This window comes from Monodon monoceros, unplaced genomic scaffold, assembly GCF_005190385.1.
Source record: "Monodon monoceros isolate NGI ecotype Baffin Bay Population unplaced genomic scaffold, NGI_Narwhal_1 Super_Scaffold_7, whole genome shotgun sequence".
Lineage (NCBI taxonomy): Eukaryota > Metazoa > Chordata > Mammalia > Artiodactyla > Monodontidae > Monodon > Monodon monoceros.
This window is the reverse complement of record NW_021703784.1, coordinates 19,887,282-19,911,592: the sequence shown is the minus strand read 5'-3', so window position 1 is coordinate 19,911,592 and position 24,311 is coordinate 19,887,282. Positions and strand designations below refer to the sequence as shown.

General features: G+C 44.1%; 1 protein-coding gene and 2 pseudogenes across 3 annotated transcripts in view; all 3 read left to right on the top strand.

Moving 5' to 3' along the window:
• The window catches only part of DIXDC1 (DIX domain containing 1), a 74,426-nt gene that overhangs the window by 17,218 nt on the left and 32,897 nt on the right, over positions 1–24,311 (top strand). For 2 of the 3 annotated variants that reach the window (XM_029209015.1, XM_029209014.1), the window contains 4 exons: positions 12,312–12,441; positions 18,042–18,167; positions 20,097–20,328; positions 21,210–21,317. In XM_029209015.1, the coding sequence (XP_029064848.1) occupies positions 18,092–18,167; positions 20,097–20,328; positions 21,210–21,317 (416 nt within the window). In that variant the 5' untranslated portion in view covers positions 12,312–12,441; positions 18,042–18,091. Of the gene's footprint in view, positions 1–12,311; positions 12,442–18,041; positions 18,168–20,096; positions 20,329–21,209; positions 21,318–23,608; positions 24,067–24,311 lie in introns of those variants that run through there. The other variant, XM_029209016.1, reaches the window with a different exon arrangement.
• Positions 4,301–4,513, top strand: LOC114887361 (annotated as a pseudogene).
• LOC114887360 lies at positions 14,950–16,097 on the top strand (annotated as a pseudogene).

Sequence of the window (24,311 nt, the reverse complement as noted above, 5' to 3'; positions counted from 1 at the left end):
TAACAGATCAACATGCAGTCATAGTAGTGACATGACAAAGGCCTTTCTTCAACTAAAATTTTTTATCAATGATTGCACTGAAGACATGCTTATCAGTTTTAAAAATCACATGACTCTGGGCAGAGTAGTAAATATCCTCAGGATTTAAGCATCTACCACTCTTCTGGAATGACTTCAGGATCCATGATGAAGACAGTCCTGCCTTGTAATTCCTTGACCGTCCCCACTGCAATGATTGTCCCCCTCTGTGCCACTTCACTAAGGGCACGTACTGAGGCCACATCCTGCATCTTATTCCACAGAATTGCCCTACCCCTGAAATCGTGAACTCTGAAACTCCACTCGGTGCTCAAAGCCCCAATTTCCACACTCCTCCATTCCCATGAAACTTATTTTCAATCGCACCAAGTTCTCTTCTCCTTACTCTTCTCCATCTTCTCAGTTTATCAGCTTTCATTTAGTTTCTTCTCCCAGGTGCAGATTCCACGATCAATCCCTTCAAATACACTCTCATCACCATCCTCACTTCCTTTGCCTTGGCGATCTCTGCCTCTCCTCTGACCAGTTCTGGTCCTACATTAGCCTATTTCTGGTTTCCTCCACTCAGGGCCCAGGCCTGCTGAGCACTTCTAGAGGAAACACAGAACCTTGCGGATTGATTCAATTACAAAATTACGATTTCCAGCCCCAGCTGAGTCCTTGGTGCTGCCAGGAAATCTTTAGCTCTTTCCAGCTTCCCACAGGGTCCCTTTCCTGAAGCCTCCGTCACTCTCCCTGTCCCTTTCACGCTCAACAGGTAGACCTGCCTACTTTATAATGGATAGAGGGGCAATTGGATTTGAGCTCCTTCAGCTGCCGTCTTCCCCACCTCCCCGTCTCCCCACACAGATACCTATTCCTGGCTCTCATCGTCATCAGAGGAAGTGGCCCTCTTCCCTCCTCATTCGTGCTCCTCCCCCTGTGTCTGTTTCTGCTTTACTAACCCCTCATCTCAGCCTGCAAATGTCCTCTCATCCTAAAAAACCCTCATTCCTTCCCACCTTCCTCTCCAGCAAATACCCTCTCTCCTCCTCTCACCATTTCTGTTTTCCTCCTTCCTGAGGTCTTCTCAGTTCACTGCCATCTGACTTTTCACCCCACCGTGCATGCTATCAGTTCTCAAAAAGGTCACCAAAGCCTCTTAAATGTAAATGAAATGGGTTTTCCAGTCCTCAGCCTGACTTTTCTATAGCATTTGACCTTCCTGACCACCCGTCTTAACATTCTCTGGTCCTGGATTCCCACATAACACTTTCTCTTGATTCTTCGCCTGTCCCTCTGATTGCATGTTCTAAAATAATTTTTTTTTTTTTTGGCCACGCTGCGAGGCTTGCAGGATCTCAGTTCCCCAGCCAGGGATCGAACCCGATCCCCTACAGTGAAAGCCCAGAATCATAACCACTAGGCCACCAGGGGACTCCCTAAAAGAATTTTTTTTGCTGCTCACTTCACTTGCCCCTTTGATGTTGATATACCCCAGCCTCTGACCTGAGCATTCCTTCCTTTTCTCTCATTGTATGCTTTCTTTGCTGTAGTAGAAATAATACATTCTTTAGAGTAAGATGGGGTGGGTTCAGATTCCATTTTCACCACTTATCAGCACTATGCTCTTGAGCAAGGTTTTCCACGTGAAAAATGGAGCTAATAAAATCGATTTTAATGACTGGATATGATGACTAAAGGAGATAATGCATACAAAGAGCTTCATTCAGTGGCTGACAGGGATGGGCACTCAGTGCATTTTCATTCTCTTCTTTCCCTCAGTGCCCTCTCTCTCCACTCCCTTTCCTGCCAAAATAACTTCTTATGGTTCACCTTACTTTTGTGGGTGTTGTAGATCCCAGGATTTGGAGTCAGCACTGAGATGAGATCCTTGTTCTGCCACTTACCTGTCCTGTGACCCTGGGCTTGTTGCTCTGAACTGTGGTTTCCACATCTGTAATATGGTAATAGTAGTTCCACATCTCTAATCAATGTGAAGGGGGGGATAAATATTTACATATTTGACCCTTGAACAACATGGGTGTTAGGGGCGCCAACCCTCCGCATAGTGGGAAAACTGCATATAACTTATAGTTAGCCCTTTGGAGGTCCACAGTCCCTCCACATCTGCATTAACTAACCGCAGACATTATAGTACTGTCGTATTTACTCTTGAAAAAAATCTGTGTAGGGAATTCCCTGGCAGTCCAGTGGTTGAGACTCTGCGCTTTCGCTGCTGAGGACCCAGCTTCGATCCCTGGTTGGGGAACTGGGATCCCACAAGCTGCGCAGCACAGCCAAAAAAAAAAAAAAATTGTAAATCAATTATACTGCAATAAAAAAATAAATTAATAAAAAGGTTAAAAAAAAGAAAGTAGTCTGTTTATAATTGGATGCACACTGTTCAAACCCATGTTGTTCAAGGGTCAACTGTATAAATATATATGCACACACATATATAGACACACACACGTATGACGTTTTGGACTCTCTCTTTTCGTCACTGCCTACCTCCTATCAGTCATCTCTGACTTAATTCTGTAATTTGTCCTTTTCTAACTGTACTGCTTCAGTTTAGGCCTTCATCTTCTCTCACTTGAATTATTGCCTGGATGCTGCTCTTTCTGTCCCATGTTCTGCTGTGTCCAGAGTGACCTTTCTAAGATACATGTCTCACCGTTTCACTCTCCTGTTCCAAAACTCCATGCTTTCCTTTTGAAGCTCTTTAGGCTTTAAGTCTAAGTTCTGGTAGGTTTTGTGCTGACCTATTTCTCCAAAATCATTGCCTGCCACTTACAGCTCTGCCCACACACTGATTTGTTAACTGGCTGTTCCTCCAAGATACCATATGCCTTCAGGCTCTTCCTTTCTTTTTCTTTTCTTTCCTTTTTTTTTTTTTTTTAATTACTGCTCACTAGGATACCCTTCTACTCTTCTCCAATTGGCAAATATCCTTAAAGAACCAGACAAATGTCTTCTTTCCTCTTGATCTTTCCCCGATAGCCTCATCCTTCCAACCTGTTGCTCCTTCTGTGCATAGATAGCGTTTTTTAACACTTCTCCATTGTTGCAGTAATCATTTTGTATTAGAGTTATTTATATGCCTGTAATCAGTGGGCCTGGCACAATGCCTGGCAATGTTGGTTGATTTGAATAAATGAATACATGAAGTGACAGGATCTGGAAGGATCTTGTGAGATGGGATCTAACCAGTTGAAATTTGTTAAAGGTAAATATGCGTCAAGAAGACCAGTTATACAAGAATGGAAATAGAGGAGACTGGCTTCACAGCAGAATGTGTTAAAAATTTTTAGGGGTTTGGTTGATAGCACTGAGTCAACTATGTGAGGTGGTAACAAAAAAAGAAGGAGAAGAAGAGGAGGAGGAAGAAGGGGAAGAGAAGGAGAAAAGAATGTGAAATATCTTGTCTGATTTTATAGCCAAAGTATTGGGTTTGGTTCTAGATATTATGGTTTTAGAGGGATTTAGGCCAGAATAGCAATAATTCTTGAAACCATTTGTAAAAATAGACAAAATAAAATGATGAAAATAAACGTGATGAGGAAGAAAAAAGGAGAAAGCACAAATATACAAAATAAGAAATGAGAGTGGAGAAGTAATCCTTGAAACAGAAAAAACTGTAACAGTCTTTGCAGGTCTGTACAAATAAATTTTAAAACTTTGGTGAAATTGATAATTTCTGAGGGAAATTCTGATTACTAAAATTGATAGAAATGGAATATTTAAACAGACCAATTTCTGTAGATGAAATAGAGAACCTTAATAAGGAACTATTCCTCAAAAAAGTACCAGGCAGAGATTATTTCACAGGGGAATTCTGCAAAACCTCCACTCGTCAGACAGTCCCAGTGCTCTACAGATGATGTCAGAGGATTGAAAATAAGGAGAAACTTCCTGCTTCATTTTATGCATATACCTACATGGTAGTGCAAAAAAGAAAACTACAGACTAATACTACTTGTGAATACCCATGAAAAAGTACAACAAATATAGTACTAATATAGCACTAGTAAATATTTTATTAGCGAACAAAATTCAAAACCACACTAAAAATGTAATTATTATGATCAAATAGGTTTAACTCCAGAAATGCAAGGTAGGTTCATTATTAGGAAATCCACATATACCATATTAGATCTCAGGAACAATAATCATAGAATTATCTCCATAAATGCTGACAAAACTTTCTTCAAAATTTAACACCCGTTCCTTATAAAACCACTCAAGAAAATAAGACTTGCTTGGTAATGGCATCGAGATGTGGTTCGAGATTCACTCTGGGATCGCCGTCATGACCATGTGCTTGTTCAAACTGCGAAAGGCCACTGCGCGCATCCACAGGTTCACTAACAGGGGCAAGGAAAAAATGGTTGCCCATTATTCGTATCAGTGGAACTTGATGGAAAGACATAGGCGCATCTCTGGAGTTAATCGTTACTATGTGTTAAAGGGTTTGGAGAACATTGATTAAGGAAGCATTTTCCTGATGGATGAAAAATAACTCAGTTACGCTCGTCTACCCCTGCTAGAAGGTTATGCAGTGTATTGTGTAGCATGCCCTGTATTTTATAGTGTGTGATAAAAATAAAACAAAAAAGCAGGGACTTCCCTGGTGGCGCAGTGGTTAAGAATCCGCCTGCCAATGCAGGGGACGTGAGTTCCAGCCCTGGTCTGGGAAGATCCCACGTGCTGCGAAGCAACTAAGTCCATGCGCCACAACTACTGAGCATGTGCTCTAGAGCCCTTGCACCACAACTACAGGGCCTGTGCTCTAGAGCCTGCAAGCCATAGCTACTGAGCCCACATGCCACAACAACTGAAGCCCATGCACCTAGAGCCCGTGCTCCGCAACAAGAAGCTAGAAGCTCGTACACCGCAATGAGAAGCTTGTGCCCCACAATGAGAAGCTTGTGCACCACAGTGAAGAGGAGCCCCTGCTTGCAGCAACTAGAGAAAGCCCACATGCAGCAGTAAAGACCCAACGCAGCCAAAAATAAATAAACAAACAGACAAACCCCCAAAAAAGTCGAAAAAATAAAAAGAAAAGAATACTTGATGGATTCTTTCTTAACATGATAAAATAAATAAATAAATAAATAACCATATATATATATATATACACACACACACACACACACACACACACACACACATATCTTATTCCTAAAAACCAGTCACTTTCTAAATTGGGAAACACTACAAGTATTTTCTCTAAGTCCAGAAACAGGGAAGGATGCCCACTATCTCCACTACTGGTCAACATTGTACCAGGGGTATTTAGAAATTGATTAGAGGCACAAGGCTTAGTAAAGAAGTAAAACTATTTCTTTTTGTAGATGATATGACAGTAATCCTGGAAAGCATTGAGAATTACTGATAAAACAAACAATAGAAGATAAGGTAACAGGATATAAAATTAACCTACAGCTTTCACATACACAAAGAGTAACCAATTACAGAATGTAATATGGTAGAGAAAACCACATTTATAATCACAATAAAGAAGAATTGAATACTTAGAAGTGAACTTAACAGGAAATGTATAAAACCTACAAGAGGAAAACTTCAAGACACTCCTGAAAGACACATTTGAACAAATGGAAAGACACCCCCTATTCTTGAATAGGGTGATTCAACATCATAAAGGTAACAGTTCTGGCTATGTCAATTTATAAATTTAATATAATCCCAATAAAAATTCTGACAGGCTTTATGGAAGTTCGTATGGGGAAATAAGTTTGCAAGAATAGACAAGAAATATTAAAAAGAGAAAAATTTCAAGGGGGAGGGACTAGTACCAGATATTAAAATATACTATAAAGCCTCTACAAATAAAACATTTTGGTACTGGTGCATGAATAAACAAATATACAAGTGATATAGAATACGAAGTCCAGAAATAGACCTAAACTCTGGAAATTTAGTATATGATAAAGGTGGCATCTCAAATCCCTGGGGTAAAAAGTGTCTTTTTAGTAAATGGTGCTGGAACAACTGGGTAGCCATTTGAAAAAAGATAAATTGTATCTATATCTCATATCATACACGAATAAATTCCAAATGGATCAGGGATCTAAATGTAAACAATTTTGAAACCATATGAGAACTAGAAAAAAGCAGAGGTGAATTCTTTCACCTCAGTGTAGGGAAAGGCTTTCTGACCATGACTCAAAATTCAGAGGCAATAAAATAAAATATCAGTAAATTTGATGATATAAAAATGAAAACCTTTTCATGGCCAAAAAACTACCATAAACCAAGTCAAAAGATGACTGACAAACTGGGAAATCTCTGCAACATATGTCAAAGACAAAAGGGTAACATTCCTAATATATAAAGAACTCTTAAAAATGGAGGCACAAAGGACCAAACACTTTGATAGAAAAATGGGAAAGAGATGTGAACAGACAATTCATGTAGATATAAAAAAGATATAAAAGATAAGAATATAAAATGAATTCTTAAACCTACCAAAGGAGGTTCAAACTCATAACTAAAGAAATGAAGATTAAAACAGCACTGAGATACAATTTCTCACCTATCTATCACACTGGCAAAAATTTTAAAGTATGACAACATGTTCTGTTGGCAAGGCTGTGGGAAAATGCGCTCTCATGCATTGCTGTTGGGAATGCAAATGAATACAATGCTTTTGGCAGGGATTTTGGCAATATATGATAAAGCTATCTACTTAATGTGCCTTTTTACCTAGCAATCTTCTTTGAATCTACCCTGAAGGTAGACCTCCATCAACATGAAAATACGCACGCATAAGTGTACTCATTGCTGCAGCGTTTCTAATAGCAAAATATTGGAAAAAACCTGAATGTGCATATGTAGAAGAGTGGTTGAATAAATTATGGTATAGCCACATAATGGAGTACTATGTAGCTGTAAAATAAGGAAGATCTCTAGACCATTATGGGGTGATTTCCAGAATATATTAAGTGAATATTAATTGAAGTGAAGTGAAAAGTGCAGGTGATAAAAGAATATCAATACTATGCTGTTTTTCACATAAGAAGGAAAGGGAAATAAGAAAATATACATCTCTTTTTTCCCCCAGATAACATAGGACGAATCTGATTGGTTACCTACAGGGGAGGATAGGAATGGGGTGGAAAGAATGGAGAAAAGGGAATGGAGTAGAAAGAATGATGGAGGAGTGATACTTCTGAATATATGTTTTTATATAGCTCTGACTTTTAGAATCATGGTAATCTTTCTCCTACCCCAAAAATAAATAATTAAAATCCACCAAAACGTGAGGAGAACCCAAAATGGACTGTAAATTGTAATAAATGTACCTAACCATATTGCAGTTAGTAACATAACCACACTGAAGGTGGTGGAAAGAAAAGAACTAACCTAAGTCACTTTGGAATCAGTATTTTGAGTGTACACTGTAAGGCCAAAGACAAAAAGAACTATATACAAATATTATGTTCTGGTTAGTAAATTTGTTTTTCACAAGGTATGGATTAGCAAGTCAAACTATTTGATGTGTTTTCTAGGACTGCGGAAATGTTGGTAAATATATTGTGAATAGGGTCAGATTTCTCACTGTGGGAGAAAGGAGTTACATATAAGGAAAAGGGAAAAGAGAGGTGAACCCTGTGGTGTTGGGCTGGAGGCGGGATCAGGATAATTCATGGTATGTCTCTCCATCAGTCTGTCAAGATAAGTAGATACAGATACGTGTGTATGTGTGTATACATACACATATTTCCTACTCTACTACCGAGAGGGCCCAGAATGTCACCCAAGTAGAATGAGTACACCTCATGCCCAAAGTTTGGATTCTAAAAACTGTTCTCCAGTAAAAGGATCCAGAATTGTTTTCTTTTGAGAAATAGCTGATTACAGAGCTGGGACAGAGAAAATACAAGATGAGGGGACTCTTTTAAAAATACAGGTTCAAAAAAAAACAAAAAACAAAACCAGGTTCTAATTCATTAGAGCTGGGGCACTGTTTGAGAGTCTGCATTTCCATTTTATTTATTTATTAGAAATTGGGGACCCAATTCAAGGGTCCCGCTATTCTTTTTTTTTAATTAATTAATTTATTTATTTATTGGCCGTGTTGGCTCTTTGTTGCTGCGCGCAGTCTTTCTCTAGTTGTGGCGAGCGGGGGCTACTCTTCGTTGTGGTGCGCGGGTTTCTCATTGTCGTGGCTTTTCTTGTTGCGGAGCACGGGCTCTAGGCACGCAGGCTTCAGTAGCTGTGGCATGTGGGCTCAGTAGTTGTGGCTTGCGGGCTCTAGAGCACAGGCTCAGTAGTTGTGGCGCACGGGCTTAGTTGCTCCGTGGCATGTGGGATCTTCCCGGACAAGGGCTCGAACCCGTGTCTCCTGCATTGGCAGGTGGATTCTTAACCACTGTGCCACCAGGGAAGCCCTCCATTTTATTTTATTTTTATTTTTTAATTTATTTTTGGCTGTATTGGGACTTCGTTGCTGCGCGTGGGCTTTCTCTAGTTGCAGTGAGTGGGGGCTCCTCTTCATTGCAGTGCGTGGGCTTCTCATTGTGGTGGCTTCTCTTGCTGAGGAGCACGGACTCTGGGCGCGTGGGCTTCAGTAGTTGTGGCATGTGGGCTCAGTAGTTGTGGCTCACTGGCTTAGTTGCTCCATGGCATGTGGGATCTTTCTAGACCAGGGCTCGAACCTGTGTCCCCTGCATTGGCAGGCGGATTCTTAACCACTGTGCCACCAGGGAAGCCCTTATTTTATTTTAGTCTATTCTATTTGAAGTATAGTTGTTTTGAAGTATAGTTGATTTACAATGTTTTATGGGAGTGCATTTCTAACAGGCTCCTGGGTGATACTGATGCTGCTGGTCCAGGGAGCACACTTCGATTAGTAGACAACTACTTACTGTAGATTATTACACAAGAGACTCAAACATTGTATGTGGTGGAAGAAGTGACTTCCATTCTAAGAGTTTTGGTGAGGTCATTTGAACCTCCGGGATGCGTTAATTTAGCTGGCAGTGTAGTCGAGTGTAGAGTGGAAGGAGCACTGGCTTGGGAGTCAGGGTGAATTTCATATGGTTTACAGTCTGGGTGGCCTTGAACAATTTACTTCACCTTTTTTGAGCCTCAGTTTCCAGTTAGCAAAATAGATACAGTAAAATATCCCTGGCAGATTAGCATTAGAGAAAATGTGTTTAAGGACCTAGCATAGCTCTTGACACAGCGTAGGTGTTCAGAAAAGTGGTGACAATTATTATGCTGTAGAATCCTCTTTACTGGAAGACTAGAGCTGTGATTAATGTGCATGAACATTACTGTTTGGAGCCTCAAAGTAGTTTTGCATCAGAGACAACTTACTTTTATTCATTGACCAAAAGAAGGCTATGGTTACTTAAGTAAAATCGTCTTGGCCTGATGATGAAAAATACATGTTCTTGTCTGCCCTTGCATAATCAACTTTTACAATCATTTTAAGTCTTGGCCTGATGAAATGTGACAAATGATTCACTGATTCAAACAGATATTTGTTGAGCACCTGTTACTCTGAGTCCAACAATCTTGAACTCTTACAACTTCCTGCATAGAGCGTAGTTCAGACCTGAGCTCCTTTTGAGCTCACTGTCCCCTCTGCCTCCTCTCCTCCTTCAGGAACCCCTCCACCGCCGAGCATGGGCTTCAGGTTGGGCTAATACTCTCTTAGCACCTTGTACACCCCTGTCATAGTGCTTGTCTCTACCAGGCTGCAAGCTTCTCTTCCTCTCCCTCTCTTCTCGTATTTTTCCTGCAAACTTCTCGAAGGCATAACGCTCTTTGTAGCCCCATAGCAGAACAGTGCCTGCACTCAACTTGTTGAACGGATTGCTTGACACAGGACTTCCTCAAGGAGATCGGAGTCTGAGGTGTGTGGGAGGGTCAGGGAAGGCTTCCTAGAAAAGGTGATGCTTGAGCTGAGATTTAAGAGGAGATGGCAAGCAGGGGGAGGTAGCGTGGCTGGATAACATGGTGCATTTGGGGCACTGCACGTGGTTTGGATGAACTGAAACATGGGGGGCAAAAGTGGGGAAAGGGAGTGAGTGAAGCTGGAGAAGAGGTAAGGGCCAGCACATGACAGACTTAAATGCAGCTAAGGAGATTGGGTTTTATCTTGAGGATAATGAGAAGCCAGTGAAGGATTTTAAGCAGGAATGTGTGGAGGTGGGTTGGGGGTGAGATTTGATACAGAGAGTTGTACATAAGCCTGGTAATCTGACCCAGCTGTTACCCATAATGCCTTTCTGGCCCGGAGCATAGTGGTTTGCTATGGAAGTGCCCTTTGCCTGGCCTGCTTCACACAGTGTTTTGGCTGTACAGTGGGAGCAGACCTGGACAGGAGTCTGGCCCATGTTAAGGCAGAAGGTGCAGCCGCCTCTATTCTGCAGAGTGAGTTGAATAGCAAGAGGCCCTTGGTAAATGCTTGGACCACCTTTACTGGGTTTCCTTACCAGGTCTGCCAGGTCCTAGCTATGGGGACATTAGAGAAGTTGCATAATTTCTCTGAACCTCATCCATAGAATGGAGATGATACCGACCCTTCAGTGCTTTTGTGAGAACTGAATTAGATAATGATAATGAAAATAATAATGACCATTTAGTAAGCATCAACTGTGTGGCAGGCTGTGTTCCAGGTACATTATTAACTCATTAAAACATATATAGGGGCTTCCCTGGTGGAGCAGTGGTTAAGAATCCACTTGCCAATGCAGGGGACATGGGTTCAAGCCCTGGTCTGGGAAGATCCCACATGCCGCGGAGCAGCTAAGCCCGTGTGCCACAACTACTGAGCCTATGCTCTAGAGGCTGGGAGCCACGACTTCTGAGCCTGCGTGCTGCAACTACTGAAGCCCCAGTGCCTAGAGCCCGTGCTCTGCAACAGCAGAAGCCACCGCAATGAGAAGCCCGCGCCCACCACAACTAGAGAAAGCCCACGTGCAGCAACGAAGGCTCAACGCAGCCAAAAATAAAATAAGTAAATAAGTAAATTTATTTTAAAAAACATATATAAAACATCAAAAATAGTGTTTAGTTCATGGTAGGTACTCAGTAAATATCAGATTCCTCCCCCCACCTCCTGCTGATCATTGCACTTCCTATAGTTTGTCCGTAGCTGATAGATTATTGCCTTAGCACTACCTTCCAAAGGACTTTATTTATTCCCACAAATCGACATAGAGAAAGAAAATAGTGAAGATTTCATTTAAGCCCAGGAAGCAGCCAGTGAGTAATTTCCAACATCATTTCATTAAGGAAGTACTTGGGGCTTAGAAATCAACTGTACTTTAACCAAATTATAGTTTAATACTGTTAGCCTTTGAACTTAATTTTTAGGTTCAGGGTCTTGGGCTTCTACAGAAATCAGACAGAACTGCTGCCTGTACTGACATTGTTCATGTGCTATTTTGATATTTAGTGCCCATCTTCAGAGCAGATAATCAGAATAAACACCTGAATGCAAGCTGTGTTTAAAATGGAATATGTAAGGTTGTCTAAGTGTTGGGATGAGTTATGTGTCCAACCTGAGTCTGACGGGTTTTTGATGGTACTGGGCCATAGCTTTGTCTGAAAATAAATGAAAGCTCCCTCCATCTGCAGCCCCAGTCTTCAGGAACACTGCTCGTCATAGCCTTTCTTTTTCTTTCTTTGTGCAGGTTTCAGGTAACTAGATCCTCTTTGACAATATAAAGCATGGATTAAAACTAGCTCTGTAGCAATCCCAGGATTATAGGCTCAGGAGAATAAACCTTAGATTGGGTTCAGTTAAGTCTCATTGTAAAGAAATCAGCTATGGGAGAGGCATTTCTGAGCTTGGTTTCTGTTGATTCCTCGTTCCCCAAGATCAATTCTTAGGAGTGTCACAGTTCATTGTGCATACAGGACATGAGTGATTGTTCCTGAGAAGCATAATGAGTTGCTGGTAGCAGTGGTTACACTTGAAAACTGGCTGTGGTTCTGGCCCAGCCTTTATCCCTCATTAACAGAGCAAAACTCAAGGAAAGCAGGAGTCATAGTCACTGAAACACTCACCTGCGTACCTGTGTCCACACTGCCACCCAAGTCAGAGGTTAGCTTACCCCTGGAGACTAGCATAAAACTAGAGAATTTTAGAACATACTCCATGTCTGACCATCTTTCTTTCTTTCCTTAAAACCTCCTCCTCCCTCTGGATATAGATTGCCCAATCTCGAATGCTGCCTTAGAGGGTGCAGGGTAGAGGATAAGAGTAATATGCAACTATTGCCTTACTTCCACCTTTCATTTTCCAGCAACAGCTGCAGGCATATGTGGCCTGGGTGAACGCACAGCTGAAGAAGAGGCCAACAGTGAAGCCTGTGCAGGACCTGCGACAGGATCTCCGGGATGGGGTGATCCTGGCGTATCTCATCGAGATTGTAGGTCAGTTGGCCCTGGACTCCAATGTTAGCGTAAACCAGAACATGGCCTCTTTTATCCTCCATATGCCCTTCAGAGCAGATTGCTCCTTCTTTAAAATAAATGGAAATGGGACTTCCCTGGTGGTCCAGTGGTTAAGAGTCTGTGCTTCCACTGCACGAGCCACAGGTTCGATCCCTGGTTGGGGAACTAAGATCCCGCATACTGCGGCCAAAAATTTTTTTTAAATAAATGAATAAAATAAATGGAAATGGAAGTAGAGCAGACTTAAGATACTCGCCCAAGGTTACTTTATTTATTTATCGTCAGTAGACACTGTGTTCCAGGTGCCGTGTTAAGCTTTGGGAATATGATGATGAGCACAGTCTAGGCTCTCAAGAGTCTCCCAATCTATTTGGAAAGACTGGAAAGTGAAGTCACTTCCATTAATGTACTTCGTATTCTCATGGGGCAGGTACAGATAGGAGCACATGGGGGACACCCAACCCAGTCTTAGGGGTTGAGGGATGGCTTGCCAGAAGATTTGATGTCTAGACTGAGGCTGGAAAAGGAAGCGGTAGCCAGGCAAAAAGAAGGTGTGTTAGCAGCAAAAGGACCCCTCTATGGTATTCACTACCATGATGCTTCCCAAGAGACCTTGCTTTCTTGAAGCCCTGGAGTTGTTGCCGGTCATTCTTATTAGATGGTATCATAACCTTATTTCCATAGCATTTGTCTGTAGCTCTGTTATTATTTCTCTCACCAAAAGGTAATTATTTACTATCTATTTCTCCTGTATAGACTGAGCTCTTTAAGAGCAGGTACAGTATAATTTTTTTTCTGTTTCTACAACCCCTAACCAAGTGCCAGACACATAGTAGGTACTCAAACGTTCATTGTCATGTAAGTCAGCTGACCTTGCTTAGAGTCTTTGAGGGATGTGGGTTTGCAAGTGGTATGTAAGAAGTCAGGTTTGCAACAGGCAGCCTGTCCATGAATACCTCATTCAGACAGCTCATGGATTCATTAGAGTATTCACTTATGGATATAATAACCATGGTAATAGTAATAGCAGCTGCTATGTATTAAACACTATCTCATTTAATTTCATTTGATCATCAACCTTTGAGAAACATAATAGCCCCATTTTCAGGAAACAAACTTGAAAGAGAATTTATAAAAATAAGTAAATTCATTGAGTACTTTATATATTATATATATATGTATATGTATATATCAAGCATTGTGCTAAGCATGCTACTTTGATGGACTTATGATATAGATATGATGTAAGTACGAAATAGGACTTAGAAAGGTTAAGCAACTTTACAACGTCACACAACTGTAAGTGGCAAAGCAGAGATACAAACCTAGATCTGCTTTAATTCCAAAGCTCATTTTAAAATGAGCTCATTTAATTCTTCATTCATTTGACTAGATTATACTGGAAATATAATCAGTTAGAAAATCCAGACAACACAAGAGGATATGAAGTCGAAAGCCATTTTTCCACCTCTGTCCCCCTGCCAGCTACCTGCTCTTTCTGGAGGCAACCAGTGTTAGCAGTTTCTTGCTTTTCTTTCCCCAGAGATATTCTATGCATATACAAGCAATATGAATATGTATTCTTGTACCCCAAACCCAGGTTCTTAAATGCTGCATTCTGTTGTGACTTGGCTATATAGAACAATTCACAGAATTCACTGCCTTATTTCCCATTCTTTCTTTAGCCAGCCTTCACTGGGCTTTTGATCCCACTACTCCCCCGAAACTACTCTCCTCAAGGTCACAACCTCTGCCTTGTCAAATCCAGTGGCCAGGCCTCAGTCCTCGCTGTATTCAACTTAGCAGAACCTGACACAGTGGATCACTCCCTCCTCCTCCAAACACCTTCTCCCCTTGGACTCCAGGACCCTGTGGTTTCGAGTTTTCCTCCTTCCTCACTGGCCTCTCCTGTTAGCTTTGCTGGCTTTCTCCTCCTTCCTGACCTCTAAATGTTGAAGTTCTCCTTAGAGGCTTAGACCTTAGTCCTTATATATTCTCTATCCCTAAGTGAGCTCTTCCCAAATTTGTATCTTTAGCCCTAAGCTTTTCATTGAGTTCTAGACATGAATATCAACTTCCTGTTCAACATCTCTGCTTGGATGTCTAAAATGCAGCTCTCGGGAATTCCCTGGCGGTCCAGTGGTTGGGACTCAGTGCTTTCACTGATGAGGGCCTGGGTTCAATCTCTGGTTGGGCCAAAAGAAAAAACTGCAGCTCTCTTCATGTGTCATAATCAGAGTTTTTCCTTCTCCCCGCTGATCCCTCTATCCTCCGAGATTCTTCATCTAACACATCACAGTACCATTCACCCAGTTGTTAAAGCAGAACATTTAGAAGTTGTCTTTTATTATTCTCTTTTCCTCATATATCATATCCAGTCCTTCACATGTGCTGTGTGCTTTATATTAAAAATGTACCCAGGAGCTTTGCTCAGGTGTGCGTCTGGACCCTTGCGTAGTCTCAATGTGCAACTGATCCCGGGTTAAGATGGAGCAGGGAGCCAAGGGCCTGAGCCGGTGGCATGTGGCTCTGCACCAGTTCACAGAGGAGACTGAGAAGTCAATGTCCATCTTGGACATGTCTTCATCTCCTGGAAGCAGTGGAGTGCACACCTCTTGGAACCATGGCCCATCAGGTTTTCAACATGTCCCTCAGTGCACAGAGCTGGAGAGGATCCCCTTGGTCTCTGCTGAGGCACCCAGGCAGAATGCCAGTGAAATGGGACCACAGTTCAGTATGTTGCTGCCTGACCACGGTGTGAGCCCCCAAGTGACTTTCAGTCCTTCCCAGATGATTTACTCAGGGAATGTCTCCTTCCCAGCCAGGAATGATGATTTTCCAGGGGCCCCAAGCAATGCCCTTAGGAGAGCCCAGTGTTCCAGGGGCCTGGACCTTTGGTGGGAATCTAAGAATGCCCCCCAATGGGCCGCCAGTCTCACCTGCCAGTGGAATCCCAATGATGTCCCACATCAGAATGCGAACAATGCCTTATTCTGGCTTCCCAACAGTAACTTCTAACAGAGACCCTTTAACACGTAAAACATTATTGTATACAACTGTGCCTTCCACTGAGGCCCAGGCAATGCTCCCCTCTTTGGCTCAGATGTTGCAGTCTAGAAACCCCACAACTTAGGGATGCCCCCAGCTGGATCCCATTATTGCTGGCTTTGGAATCCCAGGGCTCTTTTGTGAGCCAGCCAGTCTCCCAGGAAGACCCCTTCCTACCTAAGTAGTCTTTACCTGCTCCACGGAGAGCAGAGCAGTATTCCGGGGCCCAAGAAAGGGCTCCCAGGAGGAGATCCCCAGATTCAAGGCCTTAACCGCTGCAACTGAGAGAACTGGAAAAAGCTAAGGGCTCCCACCTCGTGAGTCACCAACGCAAACACACAGGTGAAAGGCCCTGTAAATGCATGTGGGAAACCTGTACTTGGTCCTTCTTCCGATCTGATAAACTTGGAAGACATACTCGGATACACGCCAAATACCGACCACATAAATGTGACCAGTGCAGCCGACAATTCATGAGATCTGACCATCTCAGGCAGCACCAAAGGGCTCATATGCAGATGCCAACATCCCCAGACCCACTGGCTGACAGTGGACGTATGGCTGGTTCTCCTGCTCCTGGTCTTTAGGTCAATCTACTCTTCCCCTCATTTTGACCTTTCCGCCCAGATCCTGCCTGCCTCTGACCAGCTAGTCTCTTTGGTAGGTGTAGGCTTTGATGAAGACAGAAAGATTATGAGGCAGTGTTGAAGCCCATGTGAGCTCTGGATCTAGTCAGAGCTCAAAAACTGTCTTGGATGTCCTTACATCTCTGGGGCCACCTACTTTTGTGCCAAGTTCAGCCACATGGGAAGGTGGAGCAAAGTAGAGATTGGGAGCTTTATAAAAAGCTCTTTATCTTACATCATTCCCAGCTTGAAACCCTTTAGCGACTCTCCTTTGCCTGCTGCATAAAATCCAACTTCCTTATCTTGGTCTTTGACAGTTTCCAGAGCCAGTTTCCAGAGCCAAGACTATGTTCAAATCCTGAGTTTACCACTTACTAGCTATGTGACCTTGGGAAAGGTCTTTGATCATTATGCCAGGTTCCCTCTTCTGGTAAAAGAAAAACACTGTTGGACTGTCATGAACACATCTTATGTACAAAACCAGATTCTCTCCGGCACTCACCAGCCTCATACCCAGAGTTTGTCTCCTCCCATCATTTCCAGACTTGGATGGAATGACCCCACAGGACATGGGATCTGGTATCTCAAGTAGCCACTAGCAACCCAGGAATGTGGAAGAGTTAGTGCTCCTGGGATAACATTTGACTAATGGGAGATGGGAGAAATCCAGGTGATAAATTCCCCCTTCTTCCCTCCCTTCCCTGAACTGGTGCAAGATACCATTTCTCCCACTGGGGAGACCTCCCAAGTAGCCAGTGGATACAGCTTTTGTGCCTCTTCGAGGCTTGTCATGAAGCAGACTCAACCCGCTATCACCTGGCATTGCCTCCTGTTCTTCCTTGTGTTGAGTTCCTTTTCTTACTCTCAGTGCCCTGTAATCACCCATATAAACATTGGTACTTTAAAAAATTAATTAATTAATTAAAAATTAAAAAAAAATGTACCCAGTATCTGACTTCTCACCTCTCAGCTTCTTCCCAAACCATCATTGTCTCTTGCTTGATTGTTTTCACTTCCCTTTTAACTAATCTCCCTATTTCCTCTTCACATAATCTATGTCCACACAGAGTCAACTTTTAAAAACATAAATCAGATCATGTAACTCCCTTACCTCAAACCCTCTGTTGGCTGTCCATTACACATAGAATAAAATTCAAGGTCTTTGCTCTTTTCCTCTGGTCCCTAAAGCTCCACATGGCCTGGCCTTGCTTACCTCTCCACCTTACCCTAGGACTCGACTCCTTGCTCTCTCCACTCCAGCCCTATGATCTTGTTGCTCTTCCTCAGATAAGCTGAGCTCATTCCCACCTTGGGGCTGGGATCTGTGCATTCTCAGCCTGGAATGCTTCCTCCGCAAATCTTAACCTCTCTTACTTTATTCAAGCCTCTGCCCAAATGTGTTATCAGAGAGACCGTGATCACTCTTCTTTGTCTTTCCTCATAGTACTTATCACTACCTGAAATTATATTGAAGATTTATTTGTTACCTTGGTCATCTGTCATCCCTACAGATATAAACTCTATGATGGAAGAAAAGACGAAGTCCTGGTCATTGCTGTTTCTCTGGTGCTTAGAATAGGGCCTTGGCACACGGTGAATATTTGTTGAATGAATATTCATGAATATTTGTTGAATGAATATTCATGAATATTTGTTGAATGAAAAAATGTATGCACAGCAACTTCACAGGCCCCTGGGAATAAATTTGAAAATTTGAAAGCCCTGCAAAAGACTTTCATTTTCCTATTCCCCATCCAAATTACAGACACCAAGGCCTCACTCACTTGCATATTTATAGATAATCTTAGTGTTTACATCAAATATTCTCTTTCTCTGTGTCTGGCTACTATGAAACTGTGATAGTACTGCTCCCCATAACTTCAAATATTTTCTTTATCCTAACAGCAGGAGAAAAGCTGAGTGGTGTACAGCTGAGTCCCAGTAACCAGCAGGAGATGAAAAATAATGTGGAGAAAGTGTTACAGTTTGTAGCCTCCAAAAAGATTCGTATGCACCAGACTTCAGCTAAAGGTCAGTGCTTCATCCTGTCCGTGGTGGGTGAGTACACTCATCTTTACCTGGTGATTGTCACCCTCAGAAGAACTATCTGCTATGTAGCTGAGGGTTCCGAGTAGACTCGGGTAGGGTTAGGCCCATGACCTCGTATCATTTTTCCATAAAGAAAGTTATCCTCTTGGGACAGAGCGATTATCAAAATCCAAGTGCTTTGGCAACCTGGGTGAAGATAGAAGTTCTCTATTCATTTTAACTGAGTAAAGTTTTGCTTGAGTGTGTGTAGGAAGATTAACAGAAAAGAAATTATAAAATGGTGATATGAATTTTAGAATGTCTTGTTTAAGCTATCAAAAATGAAGATAGATTATGTTTTTTGAGTTTTTTGAGCCACATGGCCAGAAGAGGACACCTCTCAATCCAGTTTGAGCCCAGGCTTCAGGGAAGAAATGGTGTAGGTGTCCTCAGAAGGCACAGGCTCCCAGGTCCTCTCACTGCTTCTGTAGAACTGATTATAATCTGGTTCTGTTTCAGCTTCAGTTTCTGGGCCTGATTGCCTGTGGCTCTAATGAGAATGGGGGGCAGGAGGGAGCCCTCCTTTCGTGTGTTATTAGTGTTCTCTGTGTTGGGCTCATTCATGCGGGGCAGATACTGACCATTGAGAGTGCCTGTAGAAGGTATCAATCAATCCTTTTGGAAGCCTTGCATATTTAAAAGGCTATGAAACTAAAACACAGAATTTTACCTATTTCCTTATGTTAACCAGACCTATTATATTTTTTTCTGCCTGCATTTCTCTTTTTTTTCTAGGACAAAATTTAGAATGCCATAATATCTCAGATCTGGTCCCCATGAGGAGTGGGCTTGGGGATCTGGCCCATTAAAGTCGGCTATTTTGAGGGAACACTGCCGTCCAGGACATCATTGTCATTTACCTGGAGAAGTGCAACAGCTTCCTAATTAGTCCCACTGCATCCATTTCTGTCCCCCTCCCCTCTGCTCTCCACACTGCAGCCAGAATGATCTTTCTAAGAGTGTATATGCTCATGCCATTCCTCTGCATCTGAGGGCCCTTAGGAGAAAATCCAGAGTCCTTCCTCTGGCTCACCATGCCCTTTCTGACCTCACCTCCTGTTCATCCTCCTCCATCTTTCACCCTCTCCCCCTGAACTCTGAGCTCTGGCTATGCTGAGCTGCTTTCTGTTCCTCTTCCACAGCGTGTGCCATAGAAATATAACGTGAGTCTCATACATGACTTGAATGTGTCTAATAGCCATGGTTAAAAAAAAAAGAAAACGAAATGGTTGAAAATAATTTTAATAATATATTTTACTTAACCCAACATATCCAAAATATTATCAGCTCAACATATGATCAATGTAAAAAACTATTACTGAGACATTTTACATTCTATTTTTTGTACTAAGTCTCATGAGATTTTTCATTCTGTTTCTGTGTGTGTGCTAGGATAGTACTAGCACGTTTCAGTTCAGACTACAGCTACCTTTTAAGTGCTCAATTGCCACATGTGGCTATGGCTCCCATACTGGAGGGCGCAGTTCGGGTGTGTCGTGCTGTCTCACCTCTAGACCTTCATGCCTGCTGTTCCCTCTTCTTGGAATACTCTTTTCCTTCCCTTCCCTCATCTGATAAACCATTATTGGTCAGTCACGTCTCAGTTTAGAACTCACTTCCTCAGGGACTCCCTCCCAGAGCCCTCTAGACCAGACAAGATGCTTCTTCTCTGAGCTCCCAGAGAATCCTGTACTTCTCCTCTCATACGTTATTGTACGTTATTGTAATTGCTTTCAAATACTCTGTCTCCCTGTTGAACACAGAGAGCTTGATTGCCTTGCTTACCTGCTCACTAGCAAATACGTAGTAACTGAATGAGTCCTCAGCTCTCTGCCTCTCTCTTAGGACCTCTCGGTCTGTTCCAATCCTCAGATATCGTGGAAGGCAACCTGAAGTCTATCATGAGGCTGGTCCTGGCCTTGGCAGCTCATTTCAAACCGGGCTCCAGCAGGACAGTGAACCAAGGACAGGACGCCAGAGCCCCTCTGCAGAGTCACCAGCCACACTGTGCCACTGCTGTGGCCCAGGGAGCAGCTGCCGCCCTAGCTGATGTGTGTCACGACATGTCACGGTCAGGGCGGGATGTCTTTCGATACAGACAGAGGTAAGGATGGAAATCTGGGGATGGGAACTCAACCCACTCTGATATTTCTTCCCTTAAATGATATAGTGCAGTAAAGGGAAATACCACGTAAACAGCCCACATTACAGAAAAGAGCATGGAGTGGAGGTTGGAGAGGGTGCTCCAAAAGAGAAAAAAGGCCCTCTCTTTTAGAGATGTTTATTTTGCCCTTAGTAGAAAGTAAAGGAATCGTATATGTAATTTTTTGCTTTGGTGTGCAGAGTTTTGTTTTATTTTATTTTTTTAAATATTCATGTATTTATTTATTTGGCTGCATCTGGTCTTAGTTGCGGCATGCGGGATCTTTTAGTTGTGGCACGCGGACTCTTGGTCGCAGCCCGCAGGCTTCTCTCTAGTTGTGGCATGCAGGCTCTAGAGTGCATGGACTTAGTTGCCTCGCGGCATGTGTGATCTTAGTTCCCTGACCAGGGATCGAACCCATGTCCCCTGCCTTGGAAGGCGGATTCTTAACCACTGGACCACCAGGGAAGTCCCCAGAGTTTTAAATATATGCCTTTGGCACAGTGTGTTTTCTGCACTGGGAGATATATGTGGCAGCAACATCCCGATTCATCCCTGAGTCTCCCCCTGCTGTGTATCCTAAAGGGCGGGCTGCCCTAGAGAGTCATAGCAGGAAACGCTTTGTGGGTTGTGCGTCTGCTGAGAGGGAACACGACTCTGAGGTGTTGCAGAGATTGGTGAAATTACTGTTTTTTTGTATCCACCTTTCTTACTAGGTTTCAAGTGTCCTTAAGGCAGGGGCTTTGCCTTATTCATCGTTTTTGCCCATAGTGCTCCCAAAGTGGTGTCTATCAGTACTTGTTGGGTTGACCTTCTCCTTTGCTGGTGCCCTCTGCCTTTAGGAACAGCAGCGTGGATGAGGAGATTGGGAATCCATGCTGGAGCGTGCGAGCCCTGGTGCAGCAGTATGAAGGGCAGCAAAGGTCCCCATCCGAGTCCAGCTGCTCCAGGTAACTGTGGCCTCAGATTCTTCACCACTACAGTCCTCCCTAAGAGCTGAACTGTGGGGATTCTCAGGGTTGTCAGCTTCAGGTAGTAATGCAACAGGCAATAAGGCACTGAAGCCCTTTCTCTTTCCCTCAGTTTATGTTTGGCTTTAAAGGGGTAGCCCTCAGCACGGTCTGTGCTGACAGGAGGGTAGGCTGGGATGCTTGTGAATTTCCTACATACCAGTGCCAGTGCTTCGCTGTGTCCACGTGGGGGCATGACTGGGACCTGCTAGGGCCCAGCCCCATGGTTCTGATATTTGCATATCAGCTGCCAAGTGTTTGTGAGAGCCAGTTCCATTGCACTGCCTTTGTGCCTGAGTCTGACTCTTAAGTTATGGCCTGAGAAGGCTGTATAAAGCTCATAGCAAGAGAAAATGAGCAGAGTTGTCTTAGAGCCTTTAGAATGTTCCCACCTTTCATTTACAGGGCTGGGAATTGTGGCCCATTAGTACATTTGAGTGGGCTAACAATGTGTGTGACTCTAGCTGAAAAATGTTGTCTATATCCCTTAGAGCCAAATGCAGAGACCAAAACAGGACACAGTGCTCTAATAAAAGCCTGATCAATGCCAAGTATAGTGGCAGAAAAAGATTATTTTCCTGGCTCATGTAAATCATGCTCCTATAAACACATCCCCAGGTCATGTTAGCTTATTTACTAACTTCATTTCATTGCTGAATCATATTTAATTTATGCTCTTATAACCTTTTCTCTCTTACCTCAACCCAGGATTAGTCTGTTGTAGTTAAGCCTAATTGTTCTTTGTCTAATATGTATGTATTTTATGTGTTTGTTTCCTTCCTCCTATTTCTTTTCCTAATAAAATTCCATCTTAGTTTGATGGACCATTTTCTAATTTGCTGAGGTCACATGGAATTCTTTCCATCATTTTAATATACTGGTAACCTTGCTCGACTTTAATTTTCACATTTAATAGTTGTGTTTTTTTATTTTTAAAATTCACATGACATTAAATTAGCCATTATCATTTTACAGTGTACAATTCAGTGGTACGTAGTACCTTCATTAATATTGTGCAACCATCACTTCTATCCAGTCCAAAGAGATTTTCATCACCCCAAAAGGAAACCTTGTACCCATTAAGCAATAGATGTGGTTTTACAGAGAATCTAAACCATTCCTTCCTTGCTTGCTGCTTGGACTATCACTTGGTACAGAATCAAAGGATATTTCATTGTATAATGAGATCTGTTGCTTCCTGCATGGCTTCAGGCCTTTTACTTTTCTGTGCCTGATAGTGCTTGCCAGAGTTAGAGAAAAAAAGAGTCTGGATTTTTTCCTGAGAGCACCTGCTTTCCTCCTGTCTGGCAGAACTCAGACTGGGAGCAGGGGTATGAGACCGTGTGAATTAGGGGCCATTGGAAATCAGGCTCCAGTGGGTCGACAGTGACAGTTTTCTAGGCGAGGGGTCAGAGAATAGTTTGCTTTCCTCTTTCTCTCCTTCCTGATTTGGTCGTTTTCTTCTAAGCCAACCTCTCACTCACCTCTTTGGGATGCTCAGGCAGCACGCTGGAACCCAGAAGGCTCTGGCACATTCTGCCCCCCTCCCCCCCCTCCGCCACCCCCCCACTCAGGGGGAGTCCACCTAATGTCTAAGTGATCCATGAAGGCCAGGAGGTCCCTGGTATGTGATTCAGAACGGGGAGTGGTTCAGAAGGTAGGAAAGACAGGCTCTTATGTCCCATCCCCTCCCCCTGCTCCTTGAGAGACATCCTGGCAAAGCCCTGCCCGACTGCCCGCCTGTTGCTTCGTAGACCTGTAGACCTCGGGCCAGCCTCTCGCCATATCCAAGCAAAACGATCCTTAGCTGGGAAAAAAGAACACATGAAACGCCCGAGGGGAGGGTGCGGGAGACAGACGTTCGGCGGGTTTCCGGGGGAGCCCCCTCCCACAAGGAGCCGCGTTAGACCCACCCCGACCTCCGTGCCCACGAAGGCAGGGTTCAGAGAGGAGAAGGCACCGCTATCAGTTCTGGGCTTCTCCAGACCGGGACCACAGACCCCCTCCCTCTGCCGACCGGCGGCCTCTCCGGTGCCTCGCCAGGGGCTCCCGCTGGGCCCCGCAGCCCCGCCCCGCTCTGCCTCGAGCTCAGTCGGTAGGCCGAGCGCCAGCCTAGGTCCGAGCCCGGCGCTGCCTGCCCGCAAGTGACAGCCTGGGAAGCGGGGGAGGGCGTTGGGAGGGTGGGACCGGGGAGGCGGTGCGGAGCTGGGATCGCCGCCTGCCGCCCGACCGGGACTCGACCGCGCAGCCGGAGCTGCGGGCAGCCTTTACTCCGGTGGGTCGGAGATGGGTTGAAATGCCTGCGCCCGGGGGCACGCCCGGGGCCGCGCGGCCGCGGAGACCACGATGCTGCTGCCGGGGACCCGCAGCCTGCGAGGGGAGGCGGCTTCCGCCGAGGCTGGGCTGCTGCAGTGTCTGAGCTGCCGGGACAGCGCGCCTCAGAACCGGGAGCATCCCCGTCCCTGGGGCCGAGACGCCTGCTTCTCTGTCCTCCCTCCTCCCTCTCGGGACCGGGGCGAGCGGCTCTGGTAGTTGGCCTGCCCGTGGAGTCGTTCTTCGGGCCTCAGCGCGGGGAGACATGCCCGAATTGGGGAGCGCTGTGACTTTCAGCCTCCCACTTCACCCCGGGAAGCCGACTTGCTGAAGCCGGAGCCACGAGGGGGACCATGGGAGGGACGCAAGTCAAATGGTGAGGTGAAGCCACTTTGGCTTTGGAGGTGGGGGGCATGGGTGGCAGCAGGGCCAGGACTGGAGGATGCTGTTAGCCAGAGACAGGCGGGGATCGGTGGGGGCGCTATATTGGGGAGAACAGGCTGCTGGCCTGGGATTATCACTGTAAAATACAGTGGATTTAGGAAGCTGCAACCAGCGTAGGGGAAGGAGTGGACCTTGACCCTGTCTGGTCTCTACAGAAGGAGGCACTTCAGGACGGAA